Source organism: Heterocephalus glaber, unplaced genomic scaffold, assembly GCF_053883595.1.
Source record: "Heterocephalus glaber isolate CG9 unplaced genomic scaffold, H.glaber_assembly_v1.0 deba00001451, whole genome shotgun sequence".
NCBI classification, from domain to species: Eukaryota; Metazoa; Chordata; class Mammalia; order Rodentia; family Bathyergidae; genus Heterocephalus; species Heterocephalus glaber.
Window position 1 is genome coordinate 8,092,531 of NW_028258301.1, and position 20,611 is coordinate 8,113,141.

Sequence of the window (20,611 nt, forward strand, 5' to 3'; positions counted from 1 at the left end):
TACTGGGATCACTGGTGTGAGCTGTTTTAGAATAATTTTCAGATTTATAGAAAAATGACAAACATAGTGTAAAGTTCTCATATATCCCATTCCCAATTTCCTTTATTATTAACATTTAATATTAATATGGTACATTTGTCACAACTAATAAACCAATATTGATAATAACATTATGAACTAAACTCCATATTTTATTCAGATTTCCTTAGTTTTCATCTAATGTTCTTTTTGTGCTGCATCTCTAAATTATCTTTTTAATGTCATAAACTAGATTTTTTAATTATAAAAATAACACATTATTTACTCAGATATTGCAGAAGAGCATAAAGTAAATAGCATTACTTCCTTCTTTCTATCCTGGTCATATTTCTCAGAGGAAACTACTGTTAACACTTCTTATGCACACTTCCAAAAGTTTTATGTGTATGTATAAAGATAAATATGCATCTATAATCCTAAGCATGATGGCACACACCTGTAGTCTCAGGTACTTGGGAGGCTGAGCTGTAAGAATTCTAAGTTTGTTGCCGGCTTGGGAAACATAGTGAGAACTTTGTCTTGAGGAAAAAAGTAGAAATACTTTTTAAAAATGTATAAGCCACATGTGGTGGCACACACTTTATCCAGCACTCTGGGAGGCTGAGTTAGGAGGATACCAGTTGGAACCTAGCCCGGGCAACTTACTGAGATGCTGCCTCAAACTGAAACACAAAAAGGGCTAGGGCTGTAGCTCAAGGCAAAGGCCTTAGGGGAGAGAAAGCGTGCATATATATACTATGTAAAGGTTCTTTGTTTCTCTGTAATTTGTTTTACATATAAGCACATAGTGCGCTAACTCATTTGTTTTAAAAACTACTACCTGGTATTCTATTATAAGGATATATCATAATTTATCTTACCAGTTCTCTCTCAATGTACATTTGGGTGGTTTCTGGGGTTTTTTTTTTCACATTACAGACAATATAAAGAACATGCATCTTTATGTACTGGACCAAATGTATGTAGGATAAACTCCTATAGTTGAATCCCATAAAGAAGTATTTGTATTAAATTTTTTCACAGACAAATATTGTCAAATTTCCTTTCAAAAAGAACTCTACTGCTTTCTACTCTTACAAACTATGTGTAACAAGGATATGCTATCAAACAAATTGTTTATGATTCCCTGGAATGCTTCACAATTTCCATCTTCTTCTCATCTCCAGCTTTAGTTTTTCTTACTTTTCAGCTCCCTGGTCATTTTTGGTTTTCTGCCTTCCTGGTGCTGTGCTATGCTGTACTCCCCCCACTCACACACACACTCTTGACTCTCTTCCCTCGGTTTTCCAATAACTTCATTTTCCTGCTCAAACATTTCCCTTCTCCCTTCTCTGCAGCTCAACATGACTGAATAAAAACCAGACACAGTTCTCTGGTCTCCCAACCCGCTGCCTCCCTGAACCAAGAAAGAATGTTAATAAAGAAACCTGAAAATATTTAATTTGAGTCACAATATCAGAGAAACACATTCATCTTGGTGTAACTCTCAGGAAAAAAATATAGGAAAATTCTCATTGTTTCCTTTGTTAAACCTGAATCTGTCATTGTTTTTTCTACATTTCACACCTGGATAGGATTCCTCCCTTTGAATGAATAGTTCATAATTTTTATTCATCATTCGTGTGTGTGTGTGTGTGTGTGTGTGTGTGTGTGTGTGTGTGTGTGTAGCTACAGTAGAAGCAAAAGCAGGGAAAGGGTAGAAGGGAAAGGTGGAAGGGAAGGTGGAAGCAGAGAAAGGTGGAGGGGAAAATCCAAAAGTGGCGGACTGAAGAGCAGGTACAAATGGGTGGGAAGGCAGAAGTGAGGAGGCAAAAGGCAGCTTAGAGAAAAAAATTAACTTCTTAAATCCTCTAAGAAAAGTTTTTCACTAAGTTACACCACCACTCCCTTCATTCCAGTTCTAAAAACAGAATTATTGGCAGGAGTGGGTTTGAGGGTGGGGCAGAGTGGAAGCGGGTATGAAAGTTTCTCATTTCTTTTGCTGCCACCTCCCCTCACCCAAACTTCTTATCCAGCAAAGCTCTATCCACCACCAAGAATCAGCTTAATAGAATAAACCACTTAGGGCTAAGGCTCAAGGAAAGTCAAAGGCCCCACAATCTTCTTGCCTATTAAGCCTCTTAGAAGTTAGAATGCTGCTAAAGAAAGTGATATTATGGCCAAGCTGCTTAGGAAGAACACAAGATTCGCCTTCAGGAAGAGGGAGGCCAGTTTGGGGATTTATGAGCATCTATCTTTAACTAAAGATGATGGAGGGAGGTGGATGCTGGGGAGAGCAAGCTTCCAACCATGAGAATGGGTGCTTTTGTGAGTCTTCAGCTTGAGATTTAGGAGGGGAGTGTTTCTAGAATGTATGAATGAGATCTAGGCAGGGCAAAAGCAATTTTTTTTCTTTGCATAAAGGAGGAAACTGTTTTAAGTATACTAATTAGAAAATGAGAAAAATAATGCAACGTGTAACAGTTTCTAGCTCAAATTTCCTTGTGATTCCAGGTGTTTTGTCACTTCCTTGTTCTCTCTCCAGATAGGTGGGAAAGAATAAATGGCTACAGGTTTGCCATCAGAGTGGCTGGCTGGGCAGAGGTGGAGAACAAGACTAACCAAGACTTTTGGCCTCAGAAAAAGTCCTTAGAGCTTACTGTCGTTCCTCGTTAGTTTAGCATGGAATTCTGCTTATTTCCACCATATATTTTTTAGAGAAGCTCAGAGAAAGAACCACTGAGTGAGCTCTAAAGTCATCCTTGTTCCAGACCCCGTGTAACCGGAGCCAAGCAGAAAAACCAACATGATAGGTATCAGCTCATAATCAATTAGGGTTTTAATTAATTAATTAATCTAGTTTGGCTATCGAAAATCTATCACAAACTGGACAAACGCACAAGAGATCAGGACTTGCCAAAGTCACTGTCCTTGTACTGAGTCTTAGAGGACTTGAGGAGTAGAAATAAGGGTAGAGGGCAGCCTGGTTTGAGAGATTTCAAACCTGTACCCACATCCTTGTAATACTAATTAGAGCTAACATGTATGAAGGCTTACTTTGTCCCAGGCATTGCTCCGAGGACTTTATTTATATTTTATATTAACTCACTTAATCCTTACAACAACTGTAAGAGATTGGTACTAGTGTTTGTCCCCCTTTACCTTGAGGAAAGAGAGGCACAAAGAGACAGATACTTCCGTCCCACCTCGGACCTAGGCCTTCTTAACTTGTAGATCTATACAGTGCTTTAAGTGTCCCAGAGGCAGGCAGTGTAGTATTAAGGGTGCTAGGAATCAGCAGATATTCTATCATCTCCCCGCCCCACCCTATAAAGGGGTGCAGCCAACAATCTCCTACAGTTGTTATAAGGATTAAGTGAGTTAATACAAAATATTTTCCTTTTAAGCTCAAAATCAGTAAGTCTCATACAACGCATTAGGTACTGGGAATAGAGATCAATAAGACACAGTCCCTACCACAAGGAACTCAGAGTAATGAAGGTTACAGAGCCCTGGGAGGGGGCCAAAATAGATTGTGCCTAAGGAATGTCACCCTACAAAAGACTTCTACAATTTCTTCAAGTATGGACAGAGCCAACATAGGTACATGAAGTATACAGGCACACAAGGAACAGCTGTAAAGATTGGTCGATTGATTTTTGTGGTGTTGGGAATGGAACCCAGAGCCTCACACATACTAGGCAAGCACTCTATACAGAGCGACACCCCACCCCTTATTCTTATTACCTTGTGAATCTGACCCAAGGATCTCCATCTCCAGAGGTTTTCTCTCTTTCCACTGACTCTGGAGTCAGACTGCCTAGGTTTGTATCTCATCTATGTTATTTCTCTCTTGTGTGACAAGGGCCACATTGCTTAAATGCTCTCCGCCTCTGTTTCCTCATCTGTAAACGGAAATAAGCAACACCTATCTCATAGGGATTTTGAGGATGAAGTAAATTATTATCTGTAAAGCACTCAGAATACTGCCTGACCCAGAAAGTGCTCAAAAGAGATTGGCTAATGGGTTGGGGCTGTAGCTCAGTGGTAGAGTGCATGCCTAGCATGCATAAGGCCTTGGTTTGATCCCCAGTATCAGAGAAAGAGGCAGGTCAGCTACTACTATTAGGAGTAGTACTACTATGTTTCCTGCCTTTGCCTACAGTCATTTCACTTGCAATAAAAAAAAGACTGAATTTAACTGCATCTGGTACAGTTAGTTTAAGGAGCATACGAAGTCTCTAGGACTAAATAGGAGGAGAACAGTTCCCCTGGGAAGTTGGAGGAATAACCCTGGAACTTGTTAATTAAGATCTTGTTAATGAATCTGCTTGTTAATGGTCTATTAAATAATCACACAATGAAGTTTACCGCACAAGTAAAGCCCTTGCTCTTTCCAATCCTCCTGGCCCAGCTCTGACTTGTAAAGATCTACCTAAGGGGCAAGCCCTCCTGAATCCTCCAAATCTGACACAAGCCTCTTCATCTTGTCCTACTTGCCCGGACTGCATGGCTGTTTTCACAGCCTACGAAAGGTCTCCAGGGCAGAAAGTCTGCTTTGCCTTGATTCTGCCCATCATTTCTCAGGCCAAGGCATTATATGCCTCTGAGCCAAAATATTTCCTTCCACAAGATAGGAAGAGGGCTCTGGAAATGAAAGAAGTAAAAGAGCACTGGATTTTGCTGAGGAAAGGCAAAGGGTAAATTCCTTTCAGTGGAGATGTGGCAAAATGAAATTTCAACTGAGATGCCACACACTGTGCAGAAAGCAGTTTGCAACCTATCTTCACAAAATTTTGCAAAAGTTGGATAACTTGTCCCAAACCATCTGAGAAGATAATGCTGTAGCCAGTACCAGGGAGGGGTTAGATGCTCTTCTGTAGCTCAGCTTCCAGGATGGGACGACACATAAGAAATCTCCCTCTAGGCTGAATGGTCAGGTATTTCATAAACTATGTTAATTCCATTAGACTGTTTTGCTCTTTATATAGAGTTCTTGAATGGATATACCTCGTCTGTGTGTGTGTGTGTGTGCGCGTGCATGTGTGTGTGACATTAATTTGGTTACTTTCAGATTACAGAACACACCTGTTATCTTTTCTGAGTCAGCAACCCTCCAAGGTAGGGTAAAGATTATTTACCACCTTGCATTTCATATATGAGGAGCTAGGGCTCAGAGAAACAAAGTGATTTATCCAGTCACATGGCCAGTAAATGACCAGCCCAGTGCTTCTGATTCTGTGCCCTTGTCCTATTACTGAAATATACCAGGAGGTGCCCAGCTCTATGCTGGATGCTTTGTGGTCTTTCAGCCTGTGTCAAAGTGGGTACAGCCAGCTGGCAACCTCAGCAGAAGTTGGCAGAGAAAGCAGTGGTCCTGGATTCATTTATTCTCATACCAAATATTTACCAAGATACTATATGAGGAGACACACTGGCTAGAGCCACACAGGCCACTAATGTGGGCCCTTGGGAGAGGGACGGCTAAACAAATAATTATAATGTGATGAGTGTTTTAGACAGGTGTGGTGGCACTGAGCTAAATCTCCAGCCCTTGTGATGAGTGTTTTAAAATGGGGAATGTTACTGAAGGAAACAGCACCTTGTATTCTAGAAGCAGAGTTGACGAGGGCATTCCACTTGTGTGGGTAACTGTAGCCACCTAAGCCTCAAACCAAGGCTCTGTTCCTGGTCCACTGAACCTCCCACCCACTGGCAGCTGTCACCAAAAGAGTTAAAACTTGAACCAGAAAGCCAAGTAGTGACTAATTCTGCCACTGAGATTCCTCTAACTCTCCAACCTTATTTCTTTACAAATGAACATTTGAAAGTATAAGGGCTGGGGAATAAGAAAAAAGCTGGCAAAAACAAAACAAAAAAAATCTACCACTGCCATCACAAGCCCTCTGCAGCCCTATCAGGCAGCACAAACACAGTGAGAAGAGCAGATGCCGGCCGGAGCCCAAGGAGTGCTCTGCCCTCCCTCACATCTGGCTAAACATCTCGAGCCCCTCTGTGGGGCTGCCTCATAATGACAGTACTGCACCAAGAAGGGGAAGTCTGAGACTACACAGTCAGCTGATCAGCAATAAGGGAGGAGAAAGGAAACAGCCTGAGAAGGAGCCAAGGCAAAGAGGGGGATCTAGCGGCAGCTGGACAGATGCTCCCTATGGAAAGAGGCTGGTGAGAAAGGTACCATTTGCAGGCATGGCCTGTGTCTCCACCCTTTCCTTTCACCAGTCCTTGGTGGAATTACTATCCTGTCCTCTCTGTGCTCCTGGTCCTAACTCCTCCTCCTTCAAGGCAAAACTCCTGGGTGAAACCTTCCCCTTGATCCTTTCACCATAGATGAGTGACCACTCCTAAGCCTTAAGGAGAGGAAGAATCAGGAGGAGAGGCTGCTTGCTAAATACACACTGTTCCTGGGATTCTAAGTCAGAGGTCTGTGTGGGCCCTGGGCATCTGCATTATCAGTAGCATTCTCCACCCCCCCATCCCTGCCCCATTCCTCCACCCCCATCCCACAAGTGATCTAAATCAGGCAGTCCTTAGATGACATTTGGGAAACCCAGCCTTGGGGCTGACTCTCTCTTGAGATCCTCGAGCTCTTCCCATCGGCTATTTCACATTATCATTTCATTCTCATGTACACATTCTCACTACTCACCTTAACCACTAGGCCCTCAAGAAGGGGAAGTGTGATCTCCTACTTTTCTGACGGCCCTGCAAGTGGCACTGAGAGCAATGCTCTGCACACAGGAGCTCAGGAAATGTCCGTGGATGCAGTAAGATGATGAAGATAAGAGACTGAGGAAGGGAAACCACAGTGCAGATGATGGAGTGCAGAGGCCCTGCTGGAGGGAACTGTTTCAGTATGCCTATGTGTGCCAGGCTGGAATGACGGTTTGCTTCAACTTTTTTTTCCTCCTTCTTCAATACTCTTGGCATTATGTGTCTAACCTCCCTCATGAAAGTCAAACTTGAGCAATGCACCTCCCATAGGAAATTTTGCCAAGAAACCCTGCCAGAAATCCCGGTGCTATGTGGCTTAGTTTAACAGCCAAGTGAGCACTCTAAGTACTGAGACCTATCACGTCTCTGCATAAGGCAAAGGATAGAGCTGAGTATGAACTTCAGTAAAAAGATGAGGACTCTAGCTAGACACCTGTTATCTCAAAAGACTGAGGTAGGAGGATCATGAGTTTGAGGCTAGTCTGTGCAACTTAGTGAGACTCTGTCTCAAAAAGAAAAAGAAACAAGGAACTAAGACTATGGCTCAGGGTACAGTGCTTGCCAAGCATGTACAGGGCCCTGGGTTCAATCCCCAGGACTGAAAACAAGCAAGTAAGCAAGCAAGCAAAAAAGATAAGGACCCCTACTGACCTCACTAGACATCATAAGGTTATGCCCTCCTTCATTCAGCAAAGAGTTCCCGAGTATCTACTCTGTGCCAGGCATGGATCTGAGTACTCAGGGGTCTTCTGGTGGTTAAGATATTATCTATCATCAGAAAGTGTTTTGTAGTGACTTTTCTTCAGAAAATTACTTTCAGAGCAGTAACCTCTGTGATGTTGGGTCTCCGAACCACACAAGCACCAAGTGGGCATTCTTAAGAATGCCTGGCTAAAGGATGAAGTTCTGCAGAGACTGGAGGTCAGGCCTTAGATCCTAGCAGGGAGAAATTCTATTCTTGCTTTATCATGAACATTCCTTAGCAGCTCTGGAGTGCTTCCTTCTACCCTCAGTTATTATACTTTGTTCAAAAAAGCAAACTGCAATGACCAGCTGCTTTAAATAAATAACTCCTTCTTGGTTTTCACGTATCAACTTAAAGATTACTTGCTCCAGAAAGCTATCCTTGGCTCTTAGACACAATCAGATGCCCCTACTTCTGATCCTATGGCATTTCATACTTTCCCTATGACAGAACTTTTCATAACATCCTGCAGGAGCTAACTAAACCTTAAGCTCCAGTAAAACAGGGGTTATAATCTGTCCTGTGCATCATTCTATCCCCAGCACTTAGCATGTTGTCTGGAACAATGTAGGTACTCAGTGAATATGATTAACTGATTAAATAAATTGTTGAGTATGTCATACTCTCTTCTAATGATGGCAACTGAATCATGCCTTATGTACTCTGCCATCATTTATAACCAAGAAACTAGAAGAGTTTTTTTTTTTTTTTTTTGGTACTGGGGATCAAACTTGGGACCCTGTACTTTTGAGGTAGGCATCAGAACCACTGAGCTAAATCCCTGGCCCTTGCCATCATTTATAAACAGTGAAGATGAAGCAGTATCAGTTTATCTGCAGTACCAGTATCTTATAAGGATAGAAATAAGGCTCACAGGATCACCTCAATACAGACTCCGTAAAGTACTTCCCATTACCAAAGAAGTCTGCAGAGGTTCCATGTCAATACAATGTCACCAAATGTCTGAGAGCCACACAGCCCATAAGCTACAATGCCAGCTCTGTTATAGACTTGATGGTCAGGTCTCCTTCAAGTCACTCAATTTCTTATAGACTCAAATTTTTCATGTAGAGGTTAGTAGGCACTCAACAGCAGGTACTCTCTTTAAGTAAAGAGGAAATGACAATAAAAAGCTGTCCACGCCATGATGAGAAGTTAGAAGGAGGCAGCATTTGCAATGAAGCATCGCTAGGGCCAGGAAAGGGTTAAGCCCACATGTTTGAGCTTTTCTACCCGTAAATCAGCCTTGACTGCTGCTTAGTCTGAATGAAGCCCCACCAGGTTGGCCTGTCAGGAAGGAAGCCCATGTGTCCAGACTTTTGTTGTTCTAAGGGCTTTTTTTTTTTTTTAAATTTTACTGCTCAGGAAGGAAACTGAAGCCTAGGTCCTAACTGCAGTCCTGCTGATTCCTTCCCCTTGCATGTGCCACTGCCCTAACTTCTCTACCACCTTAGATTCCCCTCTTTCTTCTTCTAGAATTCCTTCTTAACTATGATTTTGGCATTTGGGCCTAAATCCCAGACATTCCCTTCAGCCCCACCCCCTTTTTTGCAGTAACTTCCCAGGGCTTTTGCACTGAGCTACATCCTCAGCCCTCTTTTGAGACAAAGTCTTGCTAAACTGCTAAACTGCCCAGGCTGGGCTTATACTTTCAATCCTCTTGCCTCAGCCTCCCAGAGTCCTAGGATTACAGGCATACCATCACACCTGGCATCGGCCTCTCCTTTAAAAGTCAAAACTTAAGAACGTTTAGCATTTGCCTTACTTCCCACACACTTTTGTGCCTATATGTGGGAAAGGGCTAAGGACAAGAAGAGAACAAAATGGGGTGTTCCATGATCTTCAGAGGTATTCTGCTCCCAGTGGAAAGGTGAGCCCCTTCTCCTAAAGGGAATCACAAAGGAGCAGCCCACTGGCCTCTGCTGGCTACTTTCCAAATAGGAGTCCTCTACTGAAATACTTAAACCCAAGGTCCTTGGGCCGAGAGGGTCAGCCCTTCCCACTCCCGCTCTCCTCTCCCCATCTCTCCCACTGACATGTAGGGCCGTTCTCTGATACTCCCAAGCCCCATGGGGCTTTCTTTCTACAAAGAGAAAAACACTGAGTTTATTTGTGCGCCCAGGGTAATGGACAGCCCTCTTTTACTCCTAGGAGAATGCACACAGACACTACGTGAGAGGCCTCTCCCGCCCAACCCTGCCCTCCCCTTCCCCCACTAATCCCTCCCCAGCGGCCCCCCCATCGAAGCCCTGCTGCTGTATTTCTCTCCTGACCTGCAAGGCCCCTTCAAGCCCCATCCTAAGCCTCCCCCAAGCATAGACAATCCATCATGCTGTGGGACTGTGACACACACAGATGGGGGAAGGTTCACAGATTTGTCTCATAGGCAAGAGGGTAACAGTGTCTGTATAACTTAAAATCTAAGGACATACCAGAAACTCTGGGACTTTGCATTCTAATACTAGGCAAATACCATTACAACAAATCTGATTATACACGGCCCAAATCTCTACCACTCATAAATTCTAATATCCCATTTATTTCCAACAATATCTGATAATACTAAATGCCAGAATAAGAAAATTCATAAGATTGCTGACCTGACCACTGCCTAGATATCTAACTTAGTCAAGTCCCTTTTGGATTCAGACTCAGTTTCTCTAACTATACTATTGCCTTCCCTCTAAATAAAACCAAAGGAGGAGGTCACAGGGACATCAGGGCTAATCCACCGGGGTAGACAGATGATAATGGAGGCAGGCGAAGCATCTGGCCATCACAGAAAAGAGCTTTCCAGCCTTTCTCCCTCTTTCTCCATTGCCATAAGGCAAGAGATACTGTGAGAGGATTCCACATACATGCCAGTTGTTAATGACCCTGTGTTTGGCTACATCAGTGCTTCTAACAAGGAAAAATATACCTCTAGATTGTGCTAGAAATAATAGTGGTCATTTTGTATGTATGAGCAATGGTTCAAGCATTACCTGGTGAATTTAATCTCATTCAGCCCTTCACAATCACCCTTTAAAGTTGTGTGTGATTCCCATTTTGCAGGCGAGAATACTGAGGCTCAGAGATGTTAAGTAATTTGCTCGAGTGTCACAAAGCAAGTAAGCTAAAGGGTTGGGATTTAGCTCCAGAGACTACACTCATAACAACTATGTTATATTGCCTCCTCACTTTTGCTTTGTAACATCTTCGACCTGAGACTCAAAGGGGCAAACATAGCTGTTACTCCCCTAACAGTTATTTATTATGCTAGGCCACTGACTTTGTTTAAATCAAACCCCCAAAAGCAAGGTCAAATGAGAGCAATATAGGATTAGCTGGCACCTAAATGGAAATCATATACCTGAAAATAAAGTGAAGGCCTTTCTAGGGCTGGCCCTTGCCCCCTCCCTGCAGTGTTCTGATGGTCTCTGCTGCTCTAAGATGGATGCAGAGCCATAAGTCTTGGCCTGCAAATGAATCTCAGTGGAAAAAGACAACTCTCATCTGGTGAGTCCCACTCAGGCTTACTGGGCTTGATTTCTCATGAGACTGAACCAAAAGGTTCCTTCTTCACCCACATAGCTCTATAGTGTTCTAAAGCTCTGGATCTGCTAAAAAGAATACACTGGCAGCACGATCTCTCCCCCTAAAAACACAACTTTCATTTCCTTTAGGTCATCTGCAACCAGTACACATTCCACAGAGAAAATTGACAGTCAAATATCTGAATTGCCAGATGGTTATACGTGTCTACAAACCCCCATATCACTTAACTGTTTCCATCTTCAATCAGGATCTAGAGAGAAACTTTATTCTAAAATACACACCAAAAGCAGATCTGTATTTGTGGACTCCACCATACAGGATGTAACGCTGTGGGAAAACATTTGGGAAGGGGGCTCCAGTCTCAAATCTCTAAAAGGTTAGGAGAAAAAAGCAAATTTAATATTATTTTCTAAATTATGAAAGATCTTTTAGTATCTCAAGTACTATCAACAAAATCAGTCTGTGTTTTTGAAGGAGGATTTCATGTATCTCTTGAAAAACTTCCTATCTTTATCATCATCAAAATTCAAGGCCTAAACAAATTCTTCCTCTCTTTCCTCAACCCCATGCCTTTAGGATAGCAGAGTCTTACAGATTTCCTTCAGTACAATGCTGAAGAGTAGCAAACTCATGAAAATTTAAAGTCAAAACTAGGTTATAGGGCCAGGGATTTAGCTCAGTGGTTTCGCCGCCTGCTGCGCAAGCTCAAGGAGCTGAGTTCGATCTCCGGAACCAAAAAAGCCCAAAAAAAACAAAAAAACCCAACTAGGTTATAACCATTGTCATCAATGTATTCAATACTCAAACTTACTACATCCTTTGATGTGCTTGGTAGCAATGCAACAACAGCAAATTGTTCTTTACAATAAAACTAAAATGTGATTAAGGTAACAGAATACTCTAATCCACTGGTTAAGGGAATAAACTGCTCCTGTTTAATTAGCATCTGTCTGGTTTACTAATTCATACCACAGCGTATCATTTCTCTAGGCCTAAACTCATGGTTCCAATCCAGGACATTTTTTCTGGAAAAGGCATAAGAAAGTTCTTTTGCAAAAAACTCTCCTTCTTTGCCTCAAAGAAAAAGATATTTACAAATTCCCACTCTGTAGCACACACTTTGAGGATAAAAACACATTCTGCTCAACCACAAATGCCACAGCTGAAATGATACTTTAAAAAAAAGTTAAGACATTTTAACTGCTATATAGTAATAAATTATTCTTAAATCTGTAGTTCATCTCTCTTCAAGAGGGATAAAATGGCGCTGGGAAATACAGTTAAATTGTTGGAAGAGAATATTCACGTCCAAAAGTTGTTATTTTGATGTTAGAATGGAGTTGATTTCACAGTGAAATGTACCATCACTCTAAATCTCAAGTATTTCTAGGAGTACTTTCCAATGTGTGCTCGGATATGTATTAGCCAGATGGATGTGGTTAATGATTTAAAAACAAGAAAAAAAATTATAAAAATGCAATGTTTTAAAATGCATTGTCACTCCAAATCCGAAGTATTTACAATGAATCCATTTCAACTTGTGCTAATATTTATTAACCAGATGGAGGTAGCTAATATGGGTTAAAAATAAGAAAAACCAACATAAAAATATAATTCTATTTTTCAGTTTCCTCTTCCCTGCCTAATGAGGAAAGGGGGTGGGGAAGGAGAGCAACTTTTGTTATTTGGATACAATGTGTGTTTTTTGTTTTCAGAAAAAAGGGCGGGAGCACCAAATAGTCAACCTGGGTTCGCTGACCGGAAGGCAGCCCCGGAAAACTTCCCGTGGGAAGAGTTCCAGAAATCGCCGGGACTTTTCGCGAGAGCCCCGAAGTGCTAGCTTCCAGCCTCTGACCATCAGAGACGACTGGCTTGCCTGGCCCGAATACCAGCCATTCTGCAGATCCACCAAGCCCTGGACTTGGGAGACATTCCTCGAAATATTTTACAGATTTAAAAAGCAAGAAGGGAAAAACATTTTGAGCCGAAAGGAGTCCTCGGGTACCAAGGCAAAAGCTAGGTCCAGATGCGCGTGTACACTTCCACGCGCCCTGGCTCCCAGCTCCAGCCTTCGTTCTCCATGCCCCGCCGTCCCCCTCGACCTCCCCCCGCACGCACCTACCTGCAGCCCCCTGCCAGGCCCCCCCAGGCCATGACCCCCCCCCCCCGTGTCACACTCCCCCCCGTCCCCCAGTGTCTTCTGTTCAGAAAAGTATAGGAAATCGGGCAGGAGCTGGCTGCGTTCTTAGTGCGACTTGGGAGCGTGGGGACTTGGACGGCAGGGCTGGGGTCGCAATCGGCCCTGGGTCCCTGGCCGCGCGGGGCGCGGGGGTTCTCCCCCAGTTTCCAAGTCTCGCAGAGCGACGGCGACGTTAACATTTCTCAAACCACTCTCAAGCTGAGCCTCGGCGGCGGTGGCCCGGGGGTCCGTGGCAAGTGAGCGGACGGTGCCCACCGGGTGGCCTGGCCGGCGCTCTCCGCGCCCCCTCCCCCAGCGATCCATTACCAGCCACCCTTCAGCCCGAGCGGCGAGGGCTGGCTGGCGGCCCTGAGGAAACGGCAGCCCTGATCGCTTCTGCATGACAATTGATAGGAGGGAGGGCGCGAGGCGAGGAGGGAGGACGGCCGCGGTGTCCGTTTTCTCACCATGGTGATTAGGCATTCCGGCCGTGCGAGAAGGCAGCCGCCGAGCAGCAGCGGCGTGGAGCGAGGGCAGGGGAAGGGAGCGGGAGCGGGCGCGCGAGCGAGCCCAGGCGCCGGGCGAGCGGCGCTCCGAGCTGAGCCAAGCCAGGCCAGATGGCTCTGCAGCCATCAGGGACCGCTCCAGTCCAGTCCGGCCCCACTTTAGCTGTGCAAACATTTCTTTATCCCAACAAGACAATTAAACCCAGCAGCATGAAAAGGAGTCTCCATGACTGTGCCGGGAGTGAACAACCAGAAACAACCACACACATCAGAGCAGTTCTTGCCCCCGGGGAGAGGGGGAGGAGAAAGAGACTCCCAGAGAACCGGGAGCAGCTGAGCAAGAGTCAGGCTAGGTCTGCCAGTGAGGGCTGAGGGAACCATCCATCTGACCCTTCTTGTCTGGCGATTACCTGACCCTCTACATTGGTCATCTGCTCCAACTGCAATCCAGAGGTGGAGCTTGGTGACCTTGGAACTGTCCCATTCTCCCTAACCCAGATTAATGTCTCTGCCTGCTCTAGTCCCACAGCCCTTGGAATGTGACCCCCACCCCGGGATGTGACCCCCCCCCTCAGATGGGCTGGCCCTCCTCATCTCAGGCTGCCTTTGGCCTAGGTGAGCTCAGCTGAGTCTTGTAATGACACGTGGCTTTAGAAAGACACATCTCAGTATAAAATACCACCTCAGGGACCCGAGGATGGCTTTTCAAATAGTCAAAGAAGACAGCACAGCCAGATATCCAGGAGCTGCTGAGAACCATCGGATTTCCTGCCTACTTGAGTCTGCCTGACCACCCAGAAGGGCCAGGGAAAGAGAGCCAAGCAAAGCCACTTACAGTTAGTCCCTAGGGCCTATCCCTGGGGTGAGCCAGAAGGCTCTCCTGGGCAATTCTGAGCCCTCTCTGCCCTGGGGTGTGCATGCATGCTAACCAACTACAATTTGGGCTGAGTGGATAAACAGGCAGACTGGCCAAAGGCTGCTGTCACCCAGGCAAAAGTCTGGGTACAGGGACAGAGAACCATCAGGAGATGCACGTGACAGAAGCCAGAGGGCTGAGGGTGTAATAAATGTATGGATTGTAGCACAAGGCAGCAGACAGTACTTACCTTCCCTTTTGTTGTAAAGTTTCCTTAATGAGCAATGTTTATTTTAAAGGCCCTGAGAAACACTGATAGACACTTCATATGTAAGACACAATGTGGACTATTCGTAATTGGTCCATAAATTTTAGCATCATTTCCCTGGACAAGGAAGGAGCCTTGGGGACTGGTTCAGAGAATGACAATAAACTGGAGTTACCTCAGTTCCCTTCCTGGGGAATTGTGCATCCTCCATGAGCAGCTTCTCACAAAACACTTCTCCCATTTTCCAGGGCAAATAAGTCAGTCCTGTAGAGCAAAGGCTTCCTTGTTCCATAGAGCCCAACACCTACCTCAGAATCACCTGTGAGGCCAGGTGGATGGACAGGCAAGCAAACTGGAATCATCTACTGGAGAGAGGATACTTTACCCAGATAGCTATATTTCTGTCTTCAAAAAATGCATATTTAACCACAAAAGAAATCCTGCCTATCAGTACCCAGATTTAAGGAACCAACACGTGTGCATTACACCATGTCTGCAGGCCCCACGTTCAAAGGTGCTCACATGCAGACATATTTGCATATGGATGCAGTGTGAGCAGGGGGTGGCTGCAACAGTAAAAATTGTCAGTGTTTCCATTATAAAACTGATTTTTCAGTGACCTAAAACTCAGTCATAAAACTTCTATTCTGAGTAAGGGACTTACACACCCCATACTTACCACCCCACCCCATCCACCAACAAAGCTCTAAAGTTAATGCTTATTTAAGAGTTTTACTATCACATTTAATTAAAACATTTTTTACATTTTATGAAAAAATATTTTATTTATATGAAGAGAACTGAAAAACGAGTCAACCATATCAGAAATTAATTCTAAATTTTAATAATAAAAAACCCTAAAATAATACATGATTCATTTTGGCAATTCAGGCAAAAGCAATGTCTTATTCCTTGGCACTTTTGAACACTTTCTCTCTTCTGGCCTTCCCAATCCCCCTCACTGGCTCATCTGCCCCCCCACCCCACCCCCGAAGCTCCTTCTCCCTCTGGAAGCAGTCTTGTATATTGTCACTCGATTATCTGAGAAATATTACTTATTTCAAAATGGTTCTTAGGGAGGGCCTGAAAGGCATCTAGTGGGAATAATCAGGCCTTCTAAAGGCCCTTAAATATGTATTTACATAAAACAGACCATAAATATTCTGACACACGGTGGTATATGACAGGAGCCAAGAAAGCTGCTACTGACTTTGTCATAGTGCCTCTTCAACCCTTCCTTGCAAAAAATGTTTCTCCTGCCTTCTAAAAACTTGAAATCAAAAGCACAGATGTCGCCCAAATGCAACCCTGAGAAGGCCCCTCTACCATCTAAAGCAAGGAAAGGAAAACGGAGCACAAATCCAGGGCTACCACAGGATGACAGTCTCTTCACTTGGCACCTTTGTTTCTAGTTAAAGGTTAGTCACAAATACAACTCTGTCTAATAATGTGGGTGTGCACAAACATCCTGTGCTTCATGTCTTTGTACAAAAAAAAATACTTTTAAAGGGAAGAATATTTAAATATAAAATTTATATAATATGACAATTTGAAATAAAGAAATTTCCCCACCTTTTTGATCAGAATCTCATTAATTTCAAGGTCAGAATTCCATTTCACTTTGGGAGACAGACTCATTTAATTTTTCTCCACCCAGGCGTATTCCTGTGTGAGGGATCTATCTCCATGGGGGATAGCACCACCATACAATGCAAACCAGGCAAACAGAAGAGTTATAGCTTTGACACTCGGAGGGGAATGGATATCCACATCTATGAGTTCTGACTTGACTAACAAGCTTCTGCCTGCTCTGGGAGTCTGATGTAGGTTTGGGCTGAAAAGATAACAAAATGAAAACAAACTGGTCTGTTGGGTGAGAAGAAAGAACTCATGATCTCCAGATGCTACTTTGTGACATAGGAGTTTTGAGAGGATTTTATTTGCAACTTGTACTTGGAAGAAAAGGGGGCTGAATAGGTCACACCCTAACCAAGGGCAGTTTCAGACAGAGGTTAGATTACAGCTAGCTTTGATCATTTACCCAACATTTAACAAATAAAAAAATAAAAAAGATCAATCAATATAATGCCAATACCTGTCCAGCAGGTATATCCAAGAAGCAGAAGCAGAATACACAAGTCAACAGAAAGTGAAAAGGTGACAGAGGAGTAGAGGCTGAAGTGTGAGAGCCACGCTAGTAGTTGTGCTGTCATATACCAGGCTTCTCCCTTAAGTGGGGAGGTCTCCAGCTTACAGACACTGACATAAAAGACACACTTGCAACATATTTCAAAACCAAAGAGCGATGGATTTACAAGGCAGGTTGATTTTATGATGACTTTTATTGAAAAGGTACGCTGGGTTTAGGCAGATGCCTTTTAGTGCAGGAAAGTTAACACAGTGCCTAATTCAAGGAGACAGCCTGAGGAAGCAGTGCCGACAGGGGAGAGCGCTACAATGTCTCTATTACTCTCCTCGGCATCATAAAGAAAAGAGAAAAAAAATGGTGTTCCTGTTGGTTATAGAGAGGACAGGAGCACAAAAACAACAAAAAAAGAGAGAGAAGAGGGGAAAGCAAACCTCTGATATAGTTTTCTTAATAAAATGGAGCAAATCTTAGAACAAAGGGTTGGGTGGAAAAACACCCTCAGTTCATAAATTCTCACCAGGCTTGAAGAAAACTGCTCTGACTACCCACAGCCCAAAAGCGTCAAAACAATTATTTTCTGATTATATCAGAGTGGAAGATTGCAGGGTTCAGCACTCCTAGTTTGCAAGTTCTAAATAAAGCTTTAGTTCCAACAATGAGTTAGTATAGGTGAGTATAGCCAGAGCCCAATAAGGCACTTGGAGAATATGAAAAAAAGCCATTTCATGAGCAGAAATTAATAATAGTTGTGAGCACCAACTATGGAGCAGTCACACAAGTCAACCGTGTTTATCCTAAAAGTGAGCCTCCAGGATAAGCAGCCAGCAAACCTGTCAAATCCCAAGAGAAGTCAGCTTTCCAGCTTTGCAATTGCAAGGAAAACACAGCTGTTTGAAATGCTTTATGGTGATTGGCGACACCTTTGTCCTTCTCTGAAAAATAGCCTGATGTGGACAAGGGCTGAGAGTTGTGAAAATAAAATCACGTGGCGTCTGCTGGCTGATACAATGGAAAAGTTTAAAAAATAATACTGCGATCAGAGAAACAAAATGAGGACAGCAAGGAGAGAAGGGATGGACAAGTTTCTTCTGACCTCCCAAATTCCCCAGGAATCTATGCTCTCTAATATAAAGACCTTCACTGCAGGGTATATATGGCACCCTCCTCACTCCGCAGTCCTCCGAGAAGAAGCCAAGTGTGTTTGGGAGAGACAGGCAGTACTGAGGCCAACTTGCCTCTGGCTACCTTCAGAAAAACACTTTGTACAAGAACTACCAGTGCTTGCTGAGAGACAAGTAAATGTTAGCACTACACCGCTACCGAAAGGTAAGCAGTTGGCCCTTCATCACCAAGCATGTGCACAAAGCTGCCGACCTGTTGAACACTACTGCAAGGCAGGGCTTACTGGGGGTGAGGGAGGGCTCCAACCAAAGTACTTACATCTGTCATTCCGATCCTCTGGGCTAGATGACGCTTCTCGATCAGAAATGAGGCCAGAGACCGCAAAAATCTTCTTCCCAGTGTCATCAACCTTAAGTGAACCGGGGGAGCTAGATGGCAGCTGTGTCCCAAAGTCATATTCCTTGCCATCTGCATCTGAGAAGCGCAGGTGGGGAGACTCTGTGTCATGGCAGTTCTTAAGTCGCTTGGCTGGAGTAAAGGCTGACTGATAGCTTTCCCGGTCCTCAGTGGAAGCAAAGGGACGGAAAGCCCCCACACCACTATGATTCAGCATGCTGATTGGGGTACAATCTAGATTAGGGGGAGCAAACTGAGGGTGGAGGTGTAATAAGGAAGGGGGGAAATCACGATTGGCAAAAGTGCCTGGCACCCCACCTTGCCGATGGTACATAGAGGCGAAGGTGTAGGAGCCGTTGGTGAAGGGAATATGCACATCCTTGTCTACTGAGACAGGTACACCAAAGGGTCGTGGCTGCTGACAAGGGATGGAAGCATCCCGGCTGGCCTCGGCTGTGGATGCCAAGACCATCAGTGCTGGGGATGCCAGAGGGTTGGGAAGGTAGGATGAGTTCTCCATCTTGAAGGCTGCCCGGTGTAAGTCCATCGGAGTCTCTTTCAATGGTTGGCGTCACACAAGAAGCAGTCTTCCCTGGGAGGGCGGCCGAGTGGCACCTTGGATCAGGGTGGGGAATATTACTGGGGAATCATGCCCTTCTAAGACCTGTGGAAACAGCAAAGAGAAAAAAGAGGGGGAGGAAAGTCAGGGGGAAGAAAAAAAGGGAAATCCCAAGTGGTTGAAACACCATCCTTCTGGCTTACAGATACTTGGGCAAGAGACACCACAGGCTTTAGGAGCCAGTGGGCAGCAGCAGCAGCAGACCATTTTCATTCGGGAAAATCAATAGACAACTTACTGTGATGTACGCGTAGCTGACTTTGGTCCCTACACGTTCCGGGTGAAATGCGCCTGAGCCCAGCAAAGAAAAAAAAAATCATAAAACCTCCAAATACAATATTCCCTGAGCAAATGAGCTTTGGAAAGCCGAGTCACCCAACAGATTGGTGCGGGGGGGGGGGGGGGAATCTATATTTTAAAGGGCTTCCACCTGCATATAGCTTTCAGGGCAGGCCTGATTTTCAGAGACCTTGTTCTACCTACCTATGCGCACATCTGCATTATCTCTTCATTTCCCTAATAACATTCTGATATGAAAATTTTTCTATATCAACACATTGAAACCAGGAACATCTGTACATAGTAGTTGGCACAAACTGTACACATGGCTAAATTACATGCATTGGTACATACATAAACATACAACTTCATGTACCATCTAATATTGTTTCCAGAAAGTGCTAGGTGAACAAACAGCAGCAACATTATTTTTTATGCACACCACTTTAATCACACAAGCTTCCTATTTCTCTTTTCTGAGAAGAAACAAAGCCTTCATCAATAAAATGCCTGGCGTCTCTGACAATATTTAAAAATATAATGGGTGTCTTTGGCATGTGCTCTCTGGAAGCATCTGTCTTCCAGGGACAGCAAAGAATGAATCAGTAATTTTAGTTACTAATGCACTCAGTCTCGTAGATTTGTAAACTGACTTGGATTTGCCACTAATATCTAAAGTGAAATGCTAAAATTTCTGAGTTACTTTGCTCTGCTTATTGGCCCAGTCTCAGCTGATGTCCAATAAAGGCCCCCAGAACAAACTGGAGTTCAGAGAGACGTTTGTTGTTTCCCTTGTAAATTTAGGTTGTATATTTTAATAACCACTAATTCAGTTTTAAAATGTATATTGAGTGGGAGGGGGTAAAAGGGCTATTGTATCAAAAATCAGGATAATATAAGGTAAATACTGGGACTTACTAGCTTCAACTATAGACACTAAATAGAAACTGAATGAAACTCAATCCAAAAATCACCATCTACTACAAATTATAACCTTTAGATTAAGAGTCAGAAATAAAAAATGATCCCCTCCCTTTAAAAGCTCACTTCCATAATGGAATATCTGTGGTATTCCCTCAAATAAACAATCCTCAGTTAAACTGCAGATGAATCCTCCTGGCTTAATGCAGTGTAAAGAGAGTATTTCCTTCTCCCATCCTGTAGCAGACGTGTCAATGGGTGTTATTAATTGGGAAGATGAGTGG

General features: G+C 43.9%; 1 protein-coding gene across 5 annotated transcripts in view; it reads right to left on the bottom strand.

Moving 5' to 3' along the window:
- Rnf220 (ring finger protein 220) overlaps positions 1–20,611 on the bottom strand; it is a 230,567-nt gene that overhangs the window by 204,701 nt on the left and 5,255 nt on the right. For all 5 annotated transcript variants that reach the window (XM_021250730.2, XM_021250728.2, XM_087214767.1 and 2 more), the window contains exon 2: positions 18,431–19,172. In XM_021250730.2, coding sequence (XP_021106389.1) covers positions 18,431–19,055 — 625 coding nt within the window. In that variant the 5' untranslated portion in view covers positions 19,056–19,172. The remainder of the gene's footprint in view (positions 1–18,430; positions 19,173–20,611) is intronic.